Source organism: Zonotrichia leucophrys, chromosome 17 (genome assembly GCF_028769735.1).
Source record: "Zonotrichia leucophrys gambelii isolate GWCS_2022_RI chromosome 17, RI_Zleu_2.0, whole genome shotgun sequence".
Taxonomy (NCBI): Eukaryota; Metazoa; Chordata; class Aves; order Passeriformes; family Passerellidae; genus Zonotrichia; species Zonotrichia leucophrys.
In genome coordinates this window covers 5087817-5110000 of record NC_088186.1, presented here as the reverse complement: position 1 = coordinate 5110000, position 22184 = coordinate 5087817, and the positions used below count along the sequence as shown (strand labels likewise).

Below are 22184 nucleotides of genomic sequence, written 5' to 3'. Positions count from 1 at the left end.
AGATCAAATTCAGACCTCAGCTTGCCAAATGCATTTAAATCTAATGGACTCAGGAAAAAAAGTCCTAATAGACTTCTTATCTACTTGTTTTCTTGGGAAGAGAGATTGTGTAATACTCTAACAGCTGTATTCCAAGATCTCTAGAGATGCTGTGCCTTGGCACACAAATATCTTCTTATTCTCTAGAGAAGAGCATCACTGCCCTGTTACATAAAAAGAACTTGTTGCTTTGAAGGCATTTCACAGGTTCTGTGAATGGCTCTAGGTAAAATGCTGTTCAGGAGAAATCTTCTGGGATGTAAACATATCCAGAGGCCAGGCTCCATTGAGCAAAACACAGATACAGGAAAAGCTTTGCAAAAGTCTTCATGGGATTGTGAAGATCCACATGGATTTAAGATCCTCACAATCTATCAGGTGGCACCATGAAATTCCTGCATGAGTTTCAGGGAGGTAGAACAACACTTTCCATTATCCCTTCCTTGTTTGACATTAAAATTTCCTGAGATCTAAACTTCAAGATATTTTTAATGATAGACATGAAAGTGAGATGAAGCAGGATTAGAGAAGAGGGGAAAAGAGTGGGAAAAGCTGAGAAAATTGGGATTGTCCAGCCTGAAAAAGAGGAGGCTTTGTGGTGACTCAGCTGCTGCCTTCCAGTACCTAAGGGGAGCCCACAGGAAAGTTGGAGAGACTACAAGGGCCTGGAGTCTGTGGATGCCCCATCCTTGGAAATGTTCCAGGCCAGGTTGGACAGGGCTTGGAGCAGCCTGGAATAGTGGCAGGTGTGGAAGGGGATGGAACTTGTTGGGCTTTTCCCACCCAAACCATTCTCTGATTCTCAGAGATGTTATATTAAATATTCCACTGGTATTTTATCCTATGCATGGAGCTTTTCCCTTTTTCCATTCTGAATTTTACAGTGTTTCTTCCATTTATTCAAAACATCATTCCACTACAATGGAGCTAAAAATAACCAGCATGCTCCATATATCACAGAGATAATGTCATAACAGGAACTCCAAGCCCATAACAAATTCATTTTATCTGCTGTTAGAGCCCTCTGAATCAGGTTCTGCACAGGTTCACCTGGCAGCCACCACAGCTCACACTTGCCACATGACCTTTGTGTTGTTCTATTGGTTAGAAAGGGGAAATGGAAAAAAAAATATTTAAAACTGACTTAGAAACACAGTAACAGCAAAGCAGTATTCCCTGCTAACTCGAGGCAGTTTCAATTGGCATTAACAGGAATTCTATGCAGTGCAGTGAGGGCATAAAGCAATCCTATTTGCACAGTTGCACATTTAGCAACGAATCCAGCACTTTCATTATAATCAACATAATTAGAAATTACTGCTCCAGAGATGAAAAAATCCTTGATGTTATTTAAGGAGAAAGAAGTCTTTATGAACATAACTGTTTCCAAATAGGAGAAACTAAACCCTTTGTAGCTGCTCAGAGATAACTATTTTGGTTAAATACATTTTTGTCAGCAGAGTGTTTACAGGAGATCCTGGTAAATTCAGTTATCAATGCTCAAAGTCACCATTTCCCATGTCACACTTGTGTATGAGCCATCATGGACTTATTTGGGAGCAAGAGAATATAAAATTCACCCTGATTCCAACACCCAGCTTAATTTTATGTGTGTTTTGCTAAGAAGACTTGGGCAGAGTGTAGGCTGAGATATCAATCTCCCCAGCATGATTTCACCATGCAGCACCAAAAGCTGGACTTCAAGCAGGGTGTGTTATTCTAATATAGGAATTGCTGCCCCAATTCCCCCTTTTCCCACTCAGAGAGTGAATTTCAGATCCCTGAGTTTCCTATGCTGCTCTCTGTGAGATCAATTGCTGAACAGAGAGCAGAGGATTAATTTCAAAACTTCACCCTCAGGGTTATGCTGCCAGTTCATGGCTCCAGGCACTGAACAGCTCAGAAAAGATTCCAGTGAAAAACATCTATGGGAAATTCAAACAGGCAGCAAGACACTTGCTGTCAGCATTTGAAGCACTAATGTGAAAGGCTGGAAGAACAGAGGCCTCATGTAGGAAGGGAGCAGTTCACTCTGCAAACAAAACAGAAAACACATTTGGCCTTGTGGTCACTGTACATCAGGAAGCTCAACTGAAATCTTTTATCTTTTCCATCAGAGAGGTTTCTTGGCATCCTGCGAAGGAAAATGATGTTCAGACATCAAGATTTGCTCATGTATAGATTGCCAGCAAACCTCAAACCTGCAAAGAAATATTTTACAGAAAGATTTTGTGATAGTTCCTGTAGCCAATACTTCAAATACTTTCATTATTACAAAGCTAACTGGAATTAGGGCATTTCTGAAAGTTTTCTGTTTATGAGACATAGAAACCACCTTTATAAGAATTGGTGATTAAGTATCTGACATTATGTCCAACAACACATGCTGATGCCCGCTTTTAAAATGCAATATTTCAAAAAGTAATTATCCTAATAAAATGAGAGCATATTCCTTAATAAACAAAAAAATTAAAAAGTATTGCAGGAAAGGCATTTCTGGACATTAAGTAGATTTGGGGAATAATCTGAGCACATCCTGCCTCAGACAAAGCAGCTTGGGACAAGAAGCTGTTCTTTGGTTTAATTCCGTGACTGCAAAGCTCTTGTGCTGGGCCCAGGATTTCAGTCTCCATGAATCTGAGACCAATATTAAACATGAAAACCACCAATGCAACACTTACATTCTTGTGATCCACTGATTCTGCAGCCTTTGTTATCTCATCCAGACACTTCCCAATGATGGGGATCACTTGGCGGTCGACTTCTGCAAAGGTTTTCATGGATTCCCCTATCCTCACGATTCTTCTTTCCTCCATCTCTTGTATTTTCTAAAATATTACATTTCATTCAGGTCAAACATCAAGATTAACTTCACAGTTTCACCCAATTTTCCTCTCCAGCTTACATCAACTACTTTAAAACTTAAGGATTAAATATATTTTTAAGAACAAACTAGGACAGCTGTTCTCAGGAAGGCACCAAGTGGTACTGTTCCCTCACACATCAAAATGTCATTCTTAAAGTAATCTCTTTTACTATTACTGGAAATTTTTCAATTAACTTTTTATGTTAAAAAATGCTGATTTGTCAAACTCCAGCTTTAGACTTTTGTAAGGATGGTTCCCAAGGCTTTCTGCAACAAATTCTTTTATTTTCTGTGCATGTTCAGGAAAATCTCATTTTCATTCTACTGCAGAATCCAACCAAATAAAAATCTTGATGTCGCCCCTTCTTTTCCATAGAAGGCAATTTCTGGTGTTTGGGGAGTGCTGTACATCATGTTTTGTTCACAGTACACCATGTATTGATGTATTAATGCACAATAAAACCATCCTGTGTTGTTCACAGCACAGCTCCTGACTGCTCAGTGGATTCAGCTCCAGGATCTCCAGCATCTGTTCCAGGGGCCTCTCCTTTACCAGGGAGGGAAACTGAACGTGGCATAATTCCATTAGAAGAATAGAGAAGGGCATGAACAGGAGCAGCCTGTTTCACTGGGCTGCAGGAGCAGTCAAAAATCTCCTTTGCCTTGACTCATCCACAAGCAACACCAATTCTTTACAAAATAACTTATTTCAACAACTAAAAGCAAGCCCTGGAGCTCACTGTGCACTGCAGGGAAGAGGGCACATCTGCAGGACTTGAGATCAGAGTGCTCCTCCTCAGCTCCAGCCTTTGCTGGATTCCAGGAACAGCTTATCTCAAGGCATTGGTTTGAAATACCATGAGGCAGAAGGGGAGGTGGCCATTTAGCCCACAAGTTTCAGCAGTGGGTGAGAAGTGCGTGTTTGCCACGCAAATATCAGCTCCTGCTCATCTGGTGACAAGCATGTGACATGTCCTCCCTTGAAAAGGTTGCATTTTCCACTTCTGATGCTCATGACCCATTACAAGGGAACAGTCATTTAGAAGTTCTGTTCTACTACATTAACCTCAATTCACTCATTCAAGCACAAACTCAGAACTTCACTCAGAATGAATCTGATGGATTTTTTATTCTTCCTCTGCAGCCTGTCCTTAGGCACCCTAAGACACAATCAGTGGCTTCCTTAAAACCCTTTGGACTCACTGCTGCAGAATTCTTGTGGTTCACATTTAACCATCTGTGCAGCCTGGTTTGAGCACAGGTTTTAAAGGGCTGCTGGACTTCACAGATGCAACAATGCCCAGCTGCCTCCTGCCCCAACAATGCCAGTGATGCTTTCCCTCATCCCCAGCTGCACAGACACAGGAGCTGAACAGAGCCAGATTGTGAGGATTCCAAAGGCTGTCCTCATCTGTCACCACACTTCAACGTCACCTTCCTTGTGTGCTATTGATCCCTTCATATCTAATTTGAGAAAAGGGGATAATTTATCCTACCATCTCTCAGGGTGGCAGATTGCATGTAAAATTTGCTAAGAATGACCAAAAAAAAAATCACACAAAAATTAAAAGTCAGGCTCACAGAATTGAGGTGATAAGCAATATATTCTTGTCACAGGATTATGGGCTACTCTAGAGCCCTGTCAGTGCCCTTCCTTACCTGGAAGATGTTTGGTATGTGTGTGTAGTAATGCTCATGCTGCTCACTGTTGAACTTCTGTAGGGTGGAAGAATATTCAGCTTTGCTGTCTTCTGCCATCTGATGTCTTAGCTGGGCTTGCTGTCTTGCCTGAGGAAATACCAAAAGAAATTTATAATTTAGGCTACATGGAAAGCAATTGCACTGTGGTACTCCTCATCTTACTATCCAGGAACATTATGAGTACAGCAGCTTTTGGTTGACTCCTCTTGTGTGAAACATTCAAGCTGCAGTGTGGGCAGTGCTGCTGCTCCTTTCTGGGGTTCCAATGTGCTACTTCATGAACCATTTGCATTCCATGAGCAAACTCTGCTTGAACTGCACATCAAACACCAAAACAAGTTGGTTCCTCCACCTTCCCAGCACATTCATGGACTCATTTCTTGCTCCCCCTGTGCCCTGCTGGGTATCACCTGCTGCTTTCCTCTAATGAGCTGCTTCCCTGTTGCTGTTTTCTGGGGAAAGGGAAATGGGGAAAAAACCTAACAGTTTTTTTGTCATTTTAGCCAACATAATCATGACAAAACCGCTTTAACTGTGTGCCCTGCAGAGCCCTTTCTCCACTCCTCACACAGCCCTGGCATGAAGCACACAAGGAAAGAGGAGCCTGTGCAGCAGCTGAGATGCCTCCCTTCCTATTTTTACCCACACAGATGATTTGCTTTGCTACCCAACATAGCAGAGCACTGGGCAATTAATCTCACTTCTTTCCCTAGAATAATCTGTCCCCAAGTGACCCTTCCATGTTTTCAGATTCCTCCCCTTACAGTTCTGTTCCCAAGGCCTTCTGTTATCTGTTTCACTGCCCAATATTCTTCCCTTACTGCCTCTCCCATCTGTTTGCTTTAGATGCCTTTTCCTTCCCTGCCTTTGGCCTTCACACAGCAGCTCTTCCCTCTCTTCTCTTCCAAAATTCCCTATGCCTTCCCCACACTGAAGCTCCCCCTCTCTGCTGGAGCTCTGCTGCTGAATTTCTGAATAATTCCTTCAGACAAGGCAGAGAAATGCTGCTTTAAAAAACCACGTTTCAGGGGACAAAACATAACAAATAATTTTAGCATATTTTAAGTGGGTTCCCATTAAAACCAGTTCAGAACAGGGTTGTTCTTTGAACTGTTCCAAGCAGACAATAGTTTCCTGACAAGAAATCCATGGAATACCAAATCATGGAACGTTTTTGTAATCAACAAATTCTGCCAGGAGGTTTCAAATCTCAGTTTGTAAAGAAGTAGCCTTCCTCCACATTTGTCAGGTTTGTACATCTCACCTAATAATTTATTTCACATCAATTCAGATATTGCTTCTGCAGTCAGTTGTAGGAATTTCTCAGATCCCCTTCACATTCTTTCTCCAGAAATAATTCAAACAGAATGAGGAGATACTGGGCACTAAGTGCATCACAGGAGATGAAGCAGTAGCATCAAATGGAGAAGAATGTGATTATAACCAAATAAGTGAATCCAATAAAAGACATATATTCAACTTTGCCTGTTCCCAGGAGTTTTAACTGTCCAAAGGATGAGTGTCTAATTCCAGAAAATTCCCATCCTGCAATCAAATTCCACAAAGCCACATCAATCATTTCCCTGCCCAAGTGCTATAAAGTTTATTAAACTTTACCATCCACATACTCACATGCAGCTACATTAAATACAAGTGGAAAACAATATATCCTTGTGCCACAAATACAAATTTACCAGGAAAACAAAGCCATGGAAAGGCAGCAGCTGTAAGAGAGGTTCACACTCATCTCCCAACCCCTTCCTCACATCCCAGCTGCTGCAGATCAATATCCATTTGTGAGGCCCTTTCTCCTCATCTACCTAAGAGGAACCCATTGTCTGAGCTGACTTTACACCAGCCCCACTCCCACTCATACAGCTGTCTCTCCCTTTCTTTTTTTAAAAATAATTTTAAATAATGCAGCTCAGGAATTTGTCCCTTGACTCTATTGTTGAAGCAGAAAAACAAGAAATCCATTATTACACATTTCCAGGCAGACCCAGCAAGCATTAAAGCCATCAGAGTTCATTTTCAAACTCTTTGGCTGGATATGACAAAGTAACTCTGAGCTAAATGTATACAAGAGTAGACACTCAGTTTCCAAAATTATCTTAACTGGCCCCAAATAAGAGGGGGCAGCAGATGAGTAAATAAAATTGGGTGCATTCCAAACCCAGAACTTTTTGTATGAGAGTCCTAGTGATGCTTTGTTTCTCTTGGCCATTTAATGCATTTGGCAAGCTTCAAACTGTTTAAATATCTTTCCAATGAGGTATTTGGATCTGAAAATAAATAGATTTCTTTAAAATCTTGAATTTTTTATTACTTCATTTCAGTATGTCACTTCCTCTAACATCATCACTTCCAGCATTACCAGAATTGTACCTTGTAGTGAGACTCCTGCACTCTGTTGAAGCACAGAATGATAAAAACAAGTCAATGATGTTAAGTTTCACATTCAGAGTAATGGATGCAGTAGCCCAGAACTGCAGAGAGTCACAGGAGCTATTTCAGGAGTAATTTATAGCTGGGCTTTACAGAAAATGAAGTTTTGCTTCTTTGCTGCTCACTTAAGCAAGCAAACAGCTTCAGAGAAAGTTTTTTAGGGGCTTCTTAGAGTTAATGCTAAAAGATTTGCTCTGAACAGTATTTCCAGGAGGAAAGGCTTTGGAATAATTGGGGTCTGGAAAACCAGACAGTGACTTCAGATACAGAACAATACTGGGATGCAGCTTTCAGTCATCACATTCTCTCCTTTAACTGGGCAGGGATGAGTGAACAAGAGCTCAGTTTCCAGCCCCATATGTGAAACACAATCCACCTCTCCAGGCTGACAGATTGCTCAGTTGTAAGGGATGTCAGAGCCAGGGGCTCTGAATGCAGCAAAAATTCCCCTCTTCAAAGGAAAAAAGAATGAGGTCACCTTTCAGCACTGCAGAAAAGCAAAAGGGGTATGTACACCTGAGGGCTTTGTGGGGAGAACAGCAGTGTTCTGCTTCCAAATGTCTGGCACTGCAAAAGATGCACAGATTTCACACATCTCCCATCCCAAACATACCTTTGTAACAGTTTTTTACCCCAAAATCAACCTGCACAGTGCATACAGGCATTGTTCCTCCCCCAAAGTCTGGGTTTGTTAAGGCAGCTCCTGTCTGAGCTCTTGTGGCAGCACCAAAACCAAAAGGTCACAAATGTCAGTGCTGGTCTCATCCAGAAAAGTTCTCCCAAAATGCACAACAGCACCTGCAGCCTTGCAGGGAGCAGACAGGGAAACTTTGGGTTTTTCTGCACCTGCAGCCAGAGCTGAGCAGCCACAGCAGGGAGTGTTGCTGCAGCTCTGAGAGAACACTCCAGGGAAAGGAGAGCAGCTCTGACAGACTGAAGCAGTACCAGCTCACCTGCAGCAGGTGAGGTTTATTACAGGTGAGCTTCTCTCTCAGAATCTATGCAGAGATGCCATTAAATAGAATCAAACTCAATCTTTTTCCCTTTCTTTAGACAGCCTTGCTGCTTGATGGGTAAGAATGCAGCACAGTAGCTAACTGCAGAGTAGTGTTAACTTGCAAAGTGCTGATTTCTGTGGCTGTCTTCAGTATTTTAAAAATATTTTTTTTAAAAAATCAGGCCTTATCAGCACACCCACCTTAGGAGAAAAACACTAAATTCAAAGGCCATATGAGCTGTCACCACACACTGTGGCATCTATTTCTTAAGGTAGTGGAAGAGCACAAACATTGTTCTCTCAAGATGATTTTAACTCCATTTCCTGCAGATTTTCTTCTTAACTAAGTTGCAGAAACCAGACTCCCAAAATAACAATGAGTTAGTTCAGATAAATGAATCTACCAGGAGCTCAGAGATGCCAGAAAGGAGATGCCAGGGTAGGACACTGATGCACTGAAATCTGACTTAAGTATTTATGGGGGTATTTCCTTCCCTTTTAAAATAAAAATTTGGAAGGAAGTTAACCCTGCAAACCTTTGAAATAACTCATGTTAGAGAGATATATTTAGTGTGAGTCTTCTTATCACCTGCTTGAAACCAATGAGTTCATCAATAAGATGCAACTTCAGCAATCAGTGCACAGCAGAATGAGATCAAAGAATGACAGATGAGGGAATTTATCCATAATCCTGGCAAACAGCACAAGTAAAGCTTTGTTTATTGGTGTGAATTAAATCAGTCCTAATACTTGATGCCTTTGAACAGGAAAATTGAACAGAGAAAGGGAATATGGACACTTTATGATGGGCACTGTTAACACTGAAAGTGTAAAAAAAACTTTTACAAACTGCTACACTCTACATGAAGGTTCTTAGAGAATTAAATACTTTCATTTATATTGTTCCATTTACCTTCTCCCTCAAACCCCCTTTGATAGGAAATGCAACTTGTGATGAAGTGTAGGAGAAATTTTTAAAAACCAAGTATATTTTCTGCCATTTTGGTCTCCAATACAGAAAAGAATGAGGATATTTTGCTGAGAACAATTTTCTGAGACACATTCCAGAAACAGCAGAAGGGTCAATAGACACACTGTCTTCTGGGTTTACACAGACAAAAAATGCAGCTCCTCAGGGCTGTTATGGTGGGAGTGATATGAATAACTGAAAAGGGCAGAAAAAAACTTTGGCTGGTATTCAGCTGGTCCACACTAAGTGGAACAGTTCAACTCCTCAGCAGTTGCTCTTGTCCAGAATGGCAGAGTTTCCAGTCAAAACTTTGGTGTCACTTTTTTTCTTCTTTCTTTTCTCCCATTCTGCACCCCCTCTTTTCTTTCAAACTCAGACAGCATGTGAGATGCATCACTGCCAGGCCACTGCCTGCCAAAACAGATCTGGCTTTGGCAAATCCAAGATCAGACTAAATTGCAAACACAAAAAAAAAAAAAAAAAAAAAAAAAAAAAAAAAAAAAAAAAAAAAATCACCCCCTGCCCCCTCCCCTCAACTACCCAATCCCTTTAAAATCCCTTAATGATAAAGGCAGACTCAGAAACACTTCCCCAATTTCAGGAATGCTTTCTATTGCTCCCAGATTTTCAGCTCCAGGCTCTGGCCCTCCCTCCTGTGACCTGGGCACCAAGAGCAGCACTGGCAGCGTGGGCAGGGTCATTATTGACAGGGGGCATCCTGCCACAGACTCCAAAACAGGGCCAAGGCTCCAGGCTTGGATTTACAGAGCCTCCAAATCAAGCTCCACTCTTTACTATTTTGCAATAACCAGTTGGGTCTCTCTGAACTGGCAAGAAGAGAAAGGATTTGGAATTTGCTTTCCCGAAAGAAAAAAAAAAAAAAGCAGAATGGGGGGTGCAAAATAACAGCAGGGAAAGAAACAAAAAGAAAAATCCTTTCTTTTAACATTTGAAGAGGTGGAGGAAAAATCTGAGACTCTGTGGGTCCCTGAAATCCTTTGGCCGAATATAATATACAAATGAGCAAACCACTGACAGAGGATGGAAAATCTTCCTCACCACATCTCAGGAATTGTTATCTAGAGCAGTCTCAGTGCACACAATTCTGCCAGAATTCAGGAACTCACACTAACAAAAGATATCCCCAAACAACCCAGTCCTGCTGAAGCTCTAACAACAGAGATGGATTAAATTAATGAAGAAGAACAGCACAGCAGCCCCTCTCAGCACACTGCTCCAAGGCCCTGGGGAATAACTGTGCCTCAGACCCAAAAGTTTCTCTCCTTGCACTGCCATTCTCATGTCATGAATACTAAATAACCAAACTCTCTGGATGACTGAACTGTGAATCCCTGCAAACACCCAGCAAGTCTAATTCATTATAAAAGAAGGATAATCTCTGTGGATGGAGGGTTATGTGGGTTTGATGGAGGAGGTAACAAGAAAAGATGTATTTGGAGCACTGGCCCACAATGTTTAAATGATTTCTGGAGGTCTGTTTAGTTGTACTACATAAGCAATTAAACTCTGCCATGTATAAATCTGGGTATTGAATATAAATAATGGAAATTATTTCTTGAATATAAATAATGGAAATTTCAGGCCTGGGTAATAGATTGCTTAGCTCATACTTGGAATACTGGGCACGGTTCTACTCCTCTCTCTCCAAGAAAGAATTTACAAACACAGCCAACACAGAAGGGACAGTCAGGGTTGAAAAAGTTACCAGGACAAATTCTTAGCCTTGAAGATCAACTTTATGGGTAAAACACACAGCTTTGTCTCTCAGGGAGGTGAATTAGTGTGAGTGACCAGGGTGATGCTGAGCTGCAGCAATAAGGGCTTTGCCAGCAGAGATAAAGCCATTGTCCCCCTCCTGTCAGCATTTGTCAGGCCACAGCTGGAATATTGTGTCCAGTGGTCCCCACTTTAGAAAAGGAACACCTGGACAGAGTGGAAAGGTCCAGAAAGGCCACAGAGAGGATCCAGCACAGGGAAGCTGTCCTGTGAGGAAAGGCTGAGAGACCTGGCTTGGGTCAGCCTGAGAATGAAGGCTCAGGGTACCTATCCCTGTGTCCCAGGGTCTGAAGGGTCATACAGGGAGCATGGAGACTCACAGGGAAAAGACAAAGGGCAATGGGAACAAGTCACCCCTGGGGAGATCCCAAATGGACACCAGGAGAGGATTTTCCACAGTGAGAACAATGAGTCATTAGAATCACCTCCCCAAGGAAATGGTGGAATCCCCAACATGGGGCACAATTCAGCTGAAAAGGGTTTGGGGCCATCTTGTCTAGACTGTGCTTTTGCCAAGGAACACTGGGCCAGACAATCCTTCAATTCCCTTCCAACCTGGTATTCTATGATTCACTGAAACTGAACAGCTTACAAACGAAATTAGCTAAATTCTGAGGCCTTCTCACGCAGGTGAAAAGATTTATTCCAATGTTTTGACAGAAAAAGAATGACTATAAAGAAGCTTTCCAACTGTACAGCATGAAATAATTGCTTTGCATTAGCTTAGAACACCAGTTCTATTGCACTGGTGATTCAACCTGCAGTTGTTCAATTCAGAAGATATTCTTAAACCTCCCCTTCACACTCCCTCTCCCTCTCTTCAGCAATCACCTCCCAAAAGAGTTGTATTGTTACAAAACTCACTCAAATTGCCACGTAGAGCATTACTAAAAGGAAATTTAAGTTCAGTTGGATTTCCTTGCCTTACACTAAAAGTGGCTCATGATCTGCTCTTTGATCTCTTATCACCAAGCACAGGGGATGTATAGGGTACATATGGAGATTTATGAAGTTCCCCAGACACTCCTGCTGGAGTCATTAACTCTCTATTGAGTAGAAATCGACCCTCTTAAATTAGTCATGATTCCAAAAGGGAAACAGCTGCTCTGCATGGAGAGGCAGGGATGGCAGGTTGTAAACAAGGCTTACTCTTCCAGAAATGCAAATTGCTCTCCTGAGGGACTCCCTGAGTTCACACACTGCATCATCCTTTAGGAAGGAAGCAGTTCAGGAAGGAGACTGGGGTCTGCATAACCAAGAGAAATAACATTAAATCACATTACCCAGCATTTGAATTGATGAGAAATCTGACGCACATCACGAGCAAAGACACAAAAATTTAGCCAGTTCCATTTGTGGAGCAAAAAAGAAGCAGCTGCCTACTCAAAATACAAAAAGCTCACCACCACACAGGGAAAACCTTCTGCAGTGTCAAACTCTCCAACAAGAAATGCACAGGCCAGGCCTGCACCATTTCAGGTGGTGCATATTTCCTTGATGCTGCTGCTTTATGTCTACAAATTCACAGCAGAGAATGGGAAAGCAAAGCCTCTGGGACCACTCAGTGCAGGATTAATAACACAAGCACTGTCAGTCCTCTCCACCTTGCAGCACCACCTTTGCATGGCACTGTATTTCTTACAGTGCTGGTGCACTCATGGAGTGCCTTGATATAGACAGGAGAGGGAAGGGATCCAAGTGCCACCATCACAGAGCAGATGAGTTGGCATCTCCTGGAAAATTAGGCCTGTTAAGTAGCTACAGTCTGCAGAAGGCAAACACCCACAACCTGGGTTAGGGTGAAGTTCACTGCTGACAGACTTTGCTGGCCAAACCTCAGGGGGATGTGGCAACAGCAGAGCCCTGAGCTGGAGTTCCTGCAGGTTCATCTTGAGGGTGTCAGTGACTGCATCTGCCTTCACTGTGACCTGACTGCTGAAACACCCACCTGAGATGTCTCCAGAGCCCAAAATAACTTCCTACACCCCTCATTGCAAGGATGTGTAAGCCCCCAGGGGAGGGGTTTGTGTCCCAGAGCATGGCTGGAGATGCAGTTCCCACCTGAGAGCACTGCTGAGCACAAGGGAGATCAGCTAATCCCAGTTCCCAATTAGCAGGATTTCTTCACCTACATTCTGTCAGACTTTGCTCATGGTTCACCTACCCCAAGGCATGCTAAGTGTGTCTCCTGTGGGAAAGGAGGGGGACAGACTTTGTGCTTTGTGCAGAAATTCAGCACTCAGGTAATGTGGTATGAGAAAAGAGAAAATGAAACCTCAAACATGAAACCTCAGTATCTCCCCACAGTTATATTTACAAACTAGAAAACTATCATGGTGATATTCTATTTTAAGGCTTTATGCAAATGTGAAGCTATTCTGGGTCTCCAAAACATCTTGGATATTGCAGACATAATCTGAAAGTTGCAGAGCACAGGGGAAAGCTCTGAGAGATTTCATTAAACTGGAGATCACTCCCATTTCCCTCAGTTCCTCCACTTCAAAACCAAAGGCAAACACACCTAAAATTCCTCAGTATCTCAGATTATTGCCTAAGGTCAACATTTGACCATGTTTATCTTCAGCCAAGGGACAGATCCTGCCTGACACCAAGTACTTCAAACCACTCTCCCCACCACAACTGCTGAGCAAATCAAGAGGCAATCCCTTCCCATGGCTGCCCTCAGCCACTTCCTCTTTAAAATCAGACTCTGAAATGCTTACCTGGAAAAAAAACCCTTAAAAAAAGGCTGATTTTTTAATTTTATTACAAGAAGTCTACAAAGGCACCACTGGGTACCACATTATCCCATAAAGATGTCAGCTTTTTAGTGATTGCAGCTCTGAGGAGAGGGCAGAAACAATAGAGCTCTGCCTTATATGTACAGTGGCTCCGTGCTGGCGACAGAGATCATTTCCCCAAATGGGCAAAAAATTGAAGCAGCTCCTCTGTGGTTTTTGAAAGAGAAGTGCTTTAAAGCACACAACCCACTGTGATCCAAGTGAAATAAAGCTTTCAGTGATACCTACAAGGCTTCCTGGAAGCAGCATCAGCATGTTGCAGCATTTATTTAGTTTATAAGGATATTTTCACAGACTGTGAGCTTCCTGCCCTGACTTTGCTACACTGCATTTTGTATTGACACAAACATCTCTGGGTGTTTTGGGTGCTGGGGGTTTGGAGGCTCAGTGCAAACAGGGAAGGGAGCTCAGGTGCCCTGCTCCACTCTCCCTCTATTCCTGCACACTGTGATCATGGCAGAGAGCACAGCTTCTGCTCCGTGTTCCTACTGCCAAAAAAGGAGCTGAGAGGAAACAAAGCCAAACACTCCTCCCTCCAAGATCAGCTACCAGGCTGCTGCCTGGCAATGATGGAGCCCATGCTGGCCACAGAAGGGGCAGAGAAGGGCTGTGCCCTCCACATACCTGGTCCTACAGAAAGAATGTGGACCTTGGTAGATGATGCCCAGGCTCCACATCCAGCCCTGCCTTTAGGCCCTTTGCCAGGCAGTGTTGGAGAAATAAGGAAAGTGTCTCTTATTCTGCTTCTCTGCCACTTTTCTGGTTCCTTAATGCTTCCAATTTGTAATGCTTTGGGCAAAGTGCTGGTAGATGGCAGCTCTGGCACAGAATTTCCTGCTGCAGTTGTCAAAGGCTACAAAGACTTGAAAGATGAAGAGACGTGAGCATGTCAGAACCTCACACAGCTTAGCATTAGGAAATTGCAGCTGTATTCTCTTCTGACTCTATGTGTCATTGTGATCACTGTAGAATTTTAATTTCATTAATGCCATCCACTCTATCGTGTGTGATGCAAAAAATAGCTCCACATTGGCAGGTACAAGCTGAGGCAGCCAAGGTGTCAATCTCAAGCCAAAGAAATGAGGGCAAGCAGCCCCAGTGCCTGAGGAGCACCTTGTTCTGCCAAAGAGAAGAGCTCAGACACAGCCAGACTGCCCATTCTCCTGGCCAGGTGGATTTCTGGGAGCTTTTGGGGGTAGGAGTGCAGCAGCCAAGCCATAAGGAGCAGTAGGAGTGCTGCAGTAGGAGGAGGTTGAAGTCATCCTATTGCTTCATTTGGAGCTGAGCAGCTCCTGCATCCCCTGGAGAGAGGCAGGGAGAGCAGCAGGGCTGTGGAACAATATCCCATTCTGCACTGGGAGTTATGCAAGAGCCTCCCAGTCACACGGGCAGGGGGGAGCAAAGAAAGGGCATTATTCACAGCCTGACATGGATGAACCCAGTTTAACACATGCACTTGGAAAACACTGTTCTCTCTGTTCAGTAATATTATTTCACATTCCACTCATTTTGATAACCTTTTCCTTCTCCATCTACTCTGTTGACTGCCTGGAAAGTGGAGTAATGCCTTCTCCTGAGAGCTGCCAACATGCATAACTAACAGATTTTCCTTTCAAGATACCACTGAGCCACATTTTGCAATAAATAATTTACAAATTTCACACAATAAAAAGCTGGAGGAATTTAAAAGGGAAGCCTCTTGCTTCACTTGACAGGGAAAGAGCACCAGGGTAGGAAATTGCTTCCCAGAATTTACCTAACACTCTCAGATTGATATATCACCAATATACCACCTTTTACTCTGACCAGAAAAGGGCACCCTAGGAAAGGGATGTAGAAATAAGGAGTTTCAGTCCCCCATTTCAAACAGTAAGTCATGTCTTTGTATCCCTTTGACATGACCTCAGCTTTGGAAAAAAAAAATCTAGGGCAAGCCCTAATTTTATCTATGAAAGAAGTATTCTAAAATCACTTTATAGAGATAAAGCAGAGATGATCCCTCTCTGTTAGAAAAACCCACATGTGGTGCTACATCTTTAACAATCTGTACATGCATTCATCTGTCAAGTGCCCTGGCAAATCCAGGAGGCAACAAAGGATCAAATCTACATGGTGAATTTGCAACTAAGAGCCAAGCAAATTACAAGACCACAGAGGTATTTTGTCCTTTGATATGCAATAGCACTTGGGGGGAATTTTCTGGGCTTGTTTATGATTTACTGTCCTCATTTCCAAGAGCATCCTTGATGCTCTGTGCCACACAATGTCCTGATGCCCAGCACACCAGAAACATGAGATCCCACAGATGTAAAGGGAAATTTATATTTCATATCTTCACAGGACTGCAGTAACTTAGAATAGAATGAAGCAGACCTCTTGAGAAGCAAAACCTACATTTTACAAGGAGACCTCAGACTAGAAAGAGTTCTTACCTATAATTCACTTTCCTTTCCTGTCCCAGCAACAAAACATTTGGCATATTTTAAGCTTCAGCTTTTACTTTTCCCTTTCTCTTTTGGTTGCCTTTTCTTTTATTTTTTTTCCTTTGAGAACTAAACATTTTCAAATGTTCTGGCTATTTTGTGCCTGTCTGACTCAAACTCAAGGAGGACAAAGCTGTCCTTACATGTTGTAATGTGGTGTTTCTGATCTACATCAGTGCATCTTCTGAGCAAATGTGTAACTCCAAAAACAGAAGCTATTTAAAACATTTTCTTCCTCTTCATGGCTTCCTTAAGTTAGAAGTATTGGATTTGGACCAGTAAAATTTAAACTTTAAGCATCCTTTCACACATCCAATTTTGAATCAAACTAAAGAGAGAAAGTATTTCCAGACACATGTGCTGAAACAGGACTGGATGTTTAAAATTAAGCATTAGTTCAAAAGCTTCACTGAGTGGGGATCATTGTAAAAAAGCCACAAATGATTCTGCAACCAGCCAGCAACTGAGAAATGAAAATAAAAGCCTTGTGCCATCTGTGACAAGCATGGATTCCAGGATCCTGCATCACATGGAAAGCTGTCCTGTCTAAACCTACAACTACAAAAAACAATTCTGGTAATACCTCATTGCATTAAATGACATTGGGAAATCTTTGAAGTGCTGCTGCAAGGGGAGGAAATTTGGTTCTACCTGGATCACAGAGGGAATGAAAATGTGTGGAAACTGCAATCAGCCCTCAGGGAGCCCTCACAAGCCTGGCTGTCACAGAACCTGTGGTGTTAGTCAAAACTGAGCTTGCATAAACTCTTTAGAGCCATATCAGCTCTAAACTGAGATACCACCCACTAAAAAAACCTGACTGTATCTGTTGAGTGTTTTTATATAAATAAAGGTGTCTGCAGAGATCTCTCAGGTTTTAATTAACCAGCAGACTGACTCAAGGAAGGCATTAAGCCTCACAGGGTTTATCCTAGCAGGAGGATTGAGGCAATAAACCTATCACATCCATGTTTACAAACAGACTCCACCCTCCAGCTCACCTTTTCAACATCTGCTTTTGTCACATTGATGTCAGCATCCATTTTCTCAAAATACTGCTGTGCTCGGTCAGCTTCTTTGCAATCACGTTCAAATCTCCTTTTACTCTGACAAGAAAAACCAGAAACCTTCATTATGGGAAGAAAAAGATCCCAAAATCTGCCTGAAATTCAGGCCTGCCACTAAAACAATCTGTTGTAGCAACTGCAGGATTTTAGAGCTCTCTTGTTTACACTGGAATACATTTCCATATTTATGAACTTCACAAAAGGGAGTTACCAGAGGCACATTTTTGGTTCCATTATCCAGGCTGTTCATATTTCAGTATTTTTCCTTTTTAGCATCACTTCCACTCTAGTAAATGGAATGATTCTCTTCCAACACTTAACCCTTTCATTTTTGTAAATGAATGGGGAGTAACTAAGATTCACAAATTTGCCAGTAGGATTTTTGGTTATTGATAACCCCTTTTCTATCCTCTCCTGTACTTCAGCCTCACTTTTCATTTGTCACATGAATGACAATTCCAATGTGAATGACAATTCCAATTGCAAGTATATTTACTTTTGGGAAGCAGCACCTGACCCAAGAGATGCTCCTGTTCAATTTATTCACACATTATGAAGCTGTTCAACTGGCAGTGGAATATCTGAGCAGGACCCTTAGGGACTCTGCAGTTTCAGCAATGCTTAGCACACTTTTCATGTTATATCAAATGAAATGCTGCTTGTGATAGACAAAGAGCCCACAGAAGCCAAATGTTCTGTTAAAACAGATTTTTTGAGGACTGTGAGTGTATTTAAGGCAGCAGAGTTTTAAAAATCCCATTTCTACAACTTTTACCCATATACCTTTTGTTTTCCAAATAAAACATTTGGAACCATCTCTTTGAAAACAATATATAAATGACTTTAAATGTCACATCTCAGGAATTTGCCACTTACTGCTTCAAGTTGTTTCCAGCAAGTTTCAATGTGTTGTTGTGCCTTTCTGCCATCATGGAAGTGCTGTTTAGAAAAAGAAAAGAAAACATTTTGAACAACAAAAGAACAAACAGTCAAGTATGCTCAAGAAAAAGCCCAACCAGAAATCATTCTGACAGCTGTGTTCTGCAAGGCTGGTGAATTGAGCAGGTGTGTGATGACTATCTAATGTCTCAGCAGGCTGCAGATGGATATTTGCATCAATTATAGTGGTTAGTTCGACTAAAGCTAATTAATCCCTTTAGCAATTCTACCTTGTATTGTTCACTGTATCTCATAATTATTGGTTTCCCATATCATGGGATCTGAAGCACTTTTATCTGATGAGTATTTCTTTGGTGACAGACTGAACACTGGCTCGAAATTAAAATTTCTCTCTACATGAATTTACCAAGATGCACTTGATTGGCACATTCTAACAACTGATGTTTGTCCTGATTTTCATTCAGACTCAACAAAAAACCTCTCTTCTTCCTAGTTACTAGCTGTGTGTCAGAGCCAGCTGCTCCTGCCTCTAAAGAGGTTTTTGGTCCCTCCAGAATCCCTCCTCTCCCACACACTGCTCAGAGTGAGGTGTAACTCAAGTTTTAAACTGAGATGTCAGCTAAACAAGGAACTCCTCTCCTGATGTGCTTTTTGGATCTAAATTGCAGTTGGCTTAAGTAACAGTTCTTTACACAATGTTCTTTATCAAAGAATCTAATCTGTATTAGAGTTCATCCCTCTGTAGAATCACAGAATGGTTTGGGTGGGAAGGGGCCTCAAAGAACACTTTGTTCCAACCCCCTGCCATGGCAGGGACACCTTGCACTGCCCCAGGGTGCTCTGAGCCCTGTCCAACAGGGCCTTGGGCACTTCCAGGGATGGGGCAGCCACAGCTGTTCCTCCCTATGCCTGGCTCTCCCTCAAGATAAGCAATTCATTCCAGATCATTCTAGAAATCAGTGACCCAGCTCTGGGCAGGAATGTGAATGCAGACCCAGCTGACTGCTACAACAGGTTATTCCCCTCCACACACCACCCTGGAAAATAAATAATGAAGCAAAGTGAAACAGGAAGAGAGAGGCCTTTCTTTTGTATTATTTACTGGTAATTAGTTTTAGTCAAACACAGGAATGGTGTCACAAAGTAAACTTGAAAAATAAAGGTCAGATATTGCCTGATAAACCCACTAGAATTTATGTGCTCTCACGCCCAAGTGCAATCAGATTTTACATAAATCTTAAGGAATGTGATACCTATGGTTTGCTGGGTTAAAAAAAGCTCACACTCCAAATCATTAACCTGCTAGAAAATGCCACAGTTAGAAAAATCTGCCTGCAAGCACTTTACAATTGGCAGCTCCTTGGTCTCCTGCATCTTCCACTACCACAATTGGTATTTTCCTGTGTCAGGGGAGTGAGGGACATTTCAGAGCTGCCATTCTGGCTCCATCAGACATGAGAGCAAAAAGCCCCAAAACTGCAATTCTCTATCATGCCATGTCCAATAGGTTCATTTAGCTTTAAAAAATCACAATAATATTCAACATGTGTGCAAGAACAGAACAGCACCAGGGCTGCCCTGGGTGCTATCTGTAGTCTCAAACACTGTGTGCTGAGGAGGGATGCTCACCTAGAACTGAGCACAGGGACATTCACAGCTCTGTGTCTGGATCGTGCTTATCTCCACAGGAAAATTCTTAGAGCAGAATGGCGAGGCCCAGTGGCAGAAATGTTTTCCATCCTGGCCCAGGCCATGCTCAGCTCTGGCTCTGCTCCTGCCCTCTGAGCAGGGAGCACGTGTGGCCACTGGGCCATGGAGGGGGAGCAGTGACAGCCTGGCACTGCTGGGACAGCAGGGACCTTCTCCAAACACTGCCTCACCACACTGTGACATTAAAAACCCCCTGACATCACTGTGGAACTGCTGGGTGGCAGGGAAAGGCTCCAAGCTGATTTCAGTTCCCTCTGTAGATCCCCAAGTCCTTTCAACTCCGTGTGTGACAGATGCTGCCTCTCCCCTGCCAGGGGCTCCTCGTTTCAGCCTTTTGTCATCAGAGTTTAGGAAAACAGTCCCAAGGAGCAACAAAAACAGTCCCAAAGAACAACTGAAATTTAACACTACATTTTTCAACATTTTCCTAATGAGCATGAAATTCATGGAAGCCTTAACAGTGAAGCTGGGAGTAAAAGGACTCTGATGGATTCATGTTGCCTTCCCTGCTTTCACCAGCCCCCATTTCTGTGCTCCCCACTTTGCTGGGGTAGGATGGACCTGATTTGGGAGCAGCTGGACTGTGTGAAACCCAATACTGTCAATGACCCATAAACCTCAGGAAAACAACATGCCAGGTTTGTTTAACAGGAAACAATTGCAGAGAGGAGCTGAAGGATGAACTTGGAAACAAAAGCCCATCAGATAACCGGACGTGTATTTTTAAACCATTGTAGTTGAATAATGTCATTTTAACAAGCCATCCCTGTTACTTCCAAATTTGCCTTCTCTGTAAAATAAGCTGCACAAGCTTCTGGAAGTGCATGCAAGAAGCAGTGAGACTGCATCCAGTTCAGATTTTGCTGCATTTTGATAATTTATTTTTATTTTTTTATAAAAACTCTTCTGCACAATTGGAATGCTGAAATGTAAAATGAGCATCGTTGAAGATGATTAAATAGTGAAATATTAAATGGTGATAAATACAGGTGCATTACATCTTGAAGAGTTCAGGAAATACTGCTTTTTTTTAGTTCAACCAATTTCTAAATATACTTATATAACCCCTAATTCTTGCTGTGCTGTCCCTTGTTGTGAGCTAAGGCACTTCTGGTTTTGCATATCTTTGCCTTCCAATGGTAATTCCTGCCTTCCAAAAATTCATTTTTAAATACAGCACCTAAATGGGACCTTCCAACTATCTATATTTCTTCACTGGCCCAATTTTATGGGTTAGAAAAGTCAAGGCACTACGGTCAAGTGATCTGCCTAAAGTCATACAGGAAGCCTCCAGTTTCCTCAAACCATGCACTATCTTCAACTTCTGCAAACTCATTTCCTTTACAATCCTCTTAAACAGCAAATGTCCTCTACCTTCACCTCCTCCCCTCCAAAACCCCAGCAAAAATAACTCTAAGTCCTTGATAAGGTTTGAAGATACAAGTTCTAATTTAAATAAATTTCTTTGAACAAGTTAAATGTTGTTCTACACCTGAACATTTAGCAAATGGAAACATAACAAATTATTTACAAGATCCTGTGGCAAACTACTACTCTTAGTCACAGGCATTTCAGCAGCACACAATGATGAATTTAGAGTAATTGATACAATATTTCTTTTTTCCCCTCCCAAACTGGATTGGTCCAAATTAATGGCTGCAATCAGGCTGTTTAAAACAAATCAGAATGAGTGAGATACTCAATTAATAAATCACACCTCAAGTGTGTCAGTGAGACATTAGCAGCAGTGTTGGTGGCTCACATGCCATGATTTACTCCAGACTTTTCACCCATATCCACAGAAATTTAAAAACACATTAGAAACACAGTAAAGTGAAAAGTTTGGGGTTATTAGTGTTCATAAAGTCAACCCCCCCTACATCACCTTGAAGCCTCTATTTTGCAGTCTTTGGCTGGCAAACACTGTGCCAACTTTAAGATTTCCCTGAGCAATATTTTATTGAACTATTAAACCCAACTAAATGGCCTAAAACACAACTGCACTGCCCAAACTCAAACCATCCATGCCCACAACTGTCCTTTTTCCCTGTGTTAAAGCCCATTGTGTCCCAGGGTGCCCTGAACAATCCACAATAGCCACGTTTTCACTGGACAACTCCATCCATTCCAGCTCACAGGATTAACACAATAATGAAGGTTTTAGGTGATCTCAGGAGAGTTCACAGATGAGTTTGGAAAAGATCTCCAAGTTTGAGCTCAACTCGTGACCAACCATCATCGACTTTTGGACAAGATCTCCAAGTTTGAGTTCAACTCGTGACCAACCATCATCATTTCAACCAGACCCGAGTGCCACTTGCAGTCTCTCCTTGAACACTTCCAAGGATGGTGACTCCACCACCTCCCTGGACAGCCCAATCCAATCCTTTCCACAAAGAAATTCTTCC

At 42.3% G+C, this 22184-nt stretch overlaps 1 protein-coding gene across 11 annotated transcripts in view; it reads right to left on the bottom strand.

Annotated features, from left to right (window-relative positions):
* FNBP1 (formin binding protein 1) overlaps positions 1-22184 on the bottom strand; it is an 89744-nt gene that overhangs the window by 22988 nt on the left and 44572 nt on the right. For all 11 annotated transcript variants that reach the window (XM_064728093.1, XM_064728094.1, XM_064728095.1 and 8 more), the window contains exons 5-8: positions 18043-18105; positions 17101-17205; positions 4565-4693; positions 2721-2867 (exon numbers count right to left, since the gene is read on the bottom strand). In XM_064728093.1, the coding sequence (XP_064584163.1) occupies positions 2721-2867; positions 4565-4693; positions 17101-17205; positions 18043-18105 (444 nt within the window). The remainder of the gene's footprint in view (positions 1-2720; positions 2868-4564; positions 4694-17100; positions 17206-18042; positions 18106-22184) is intronic.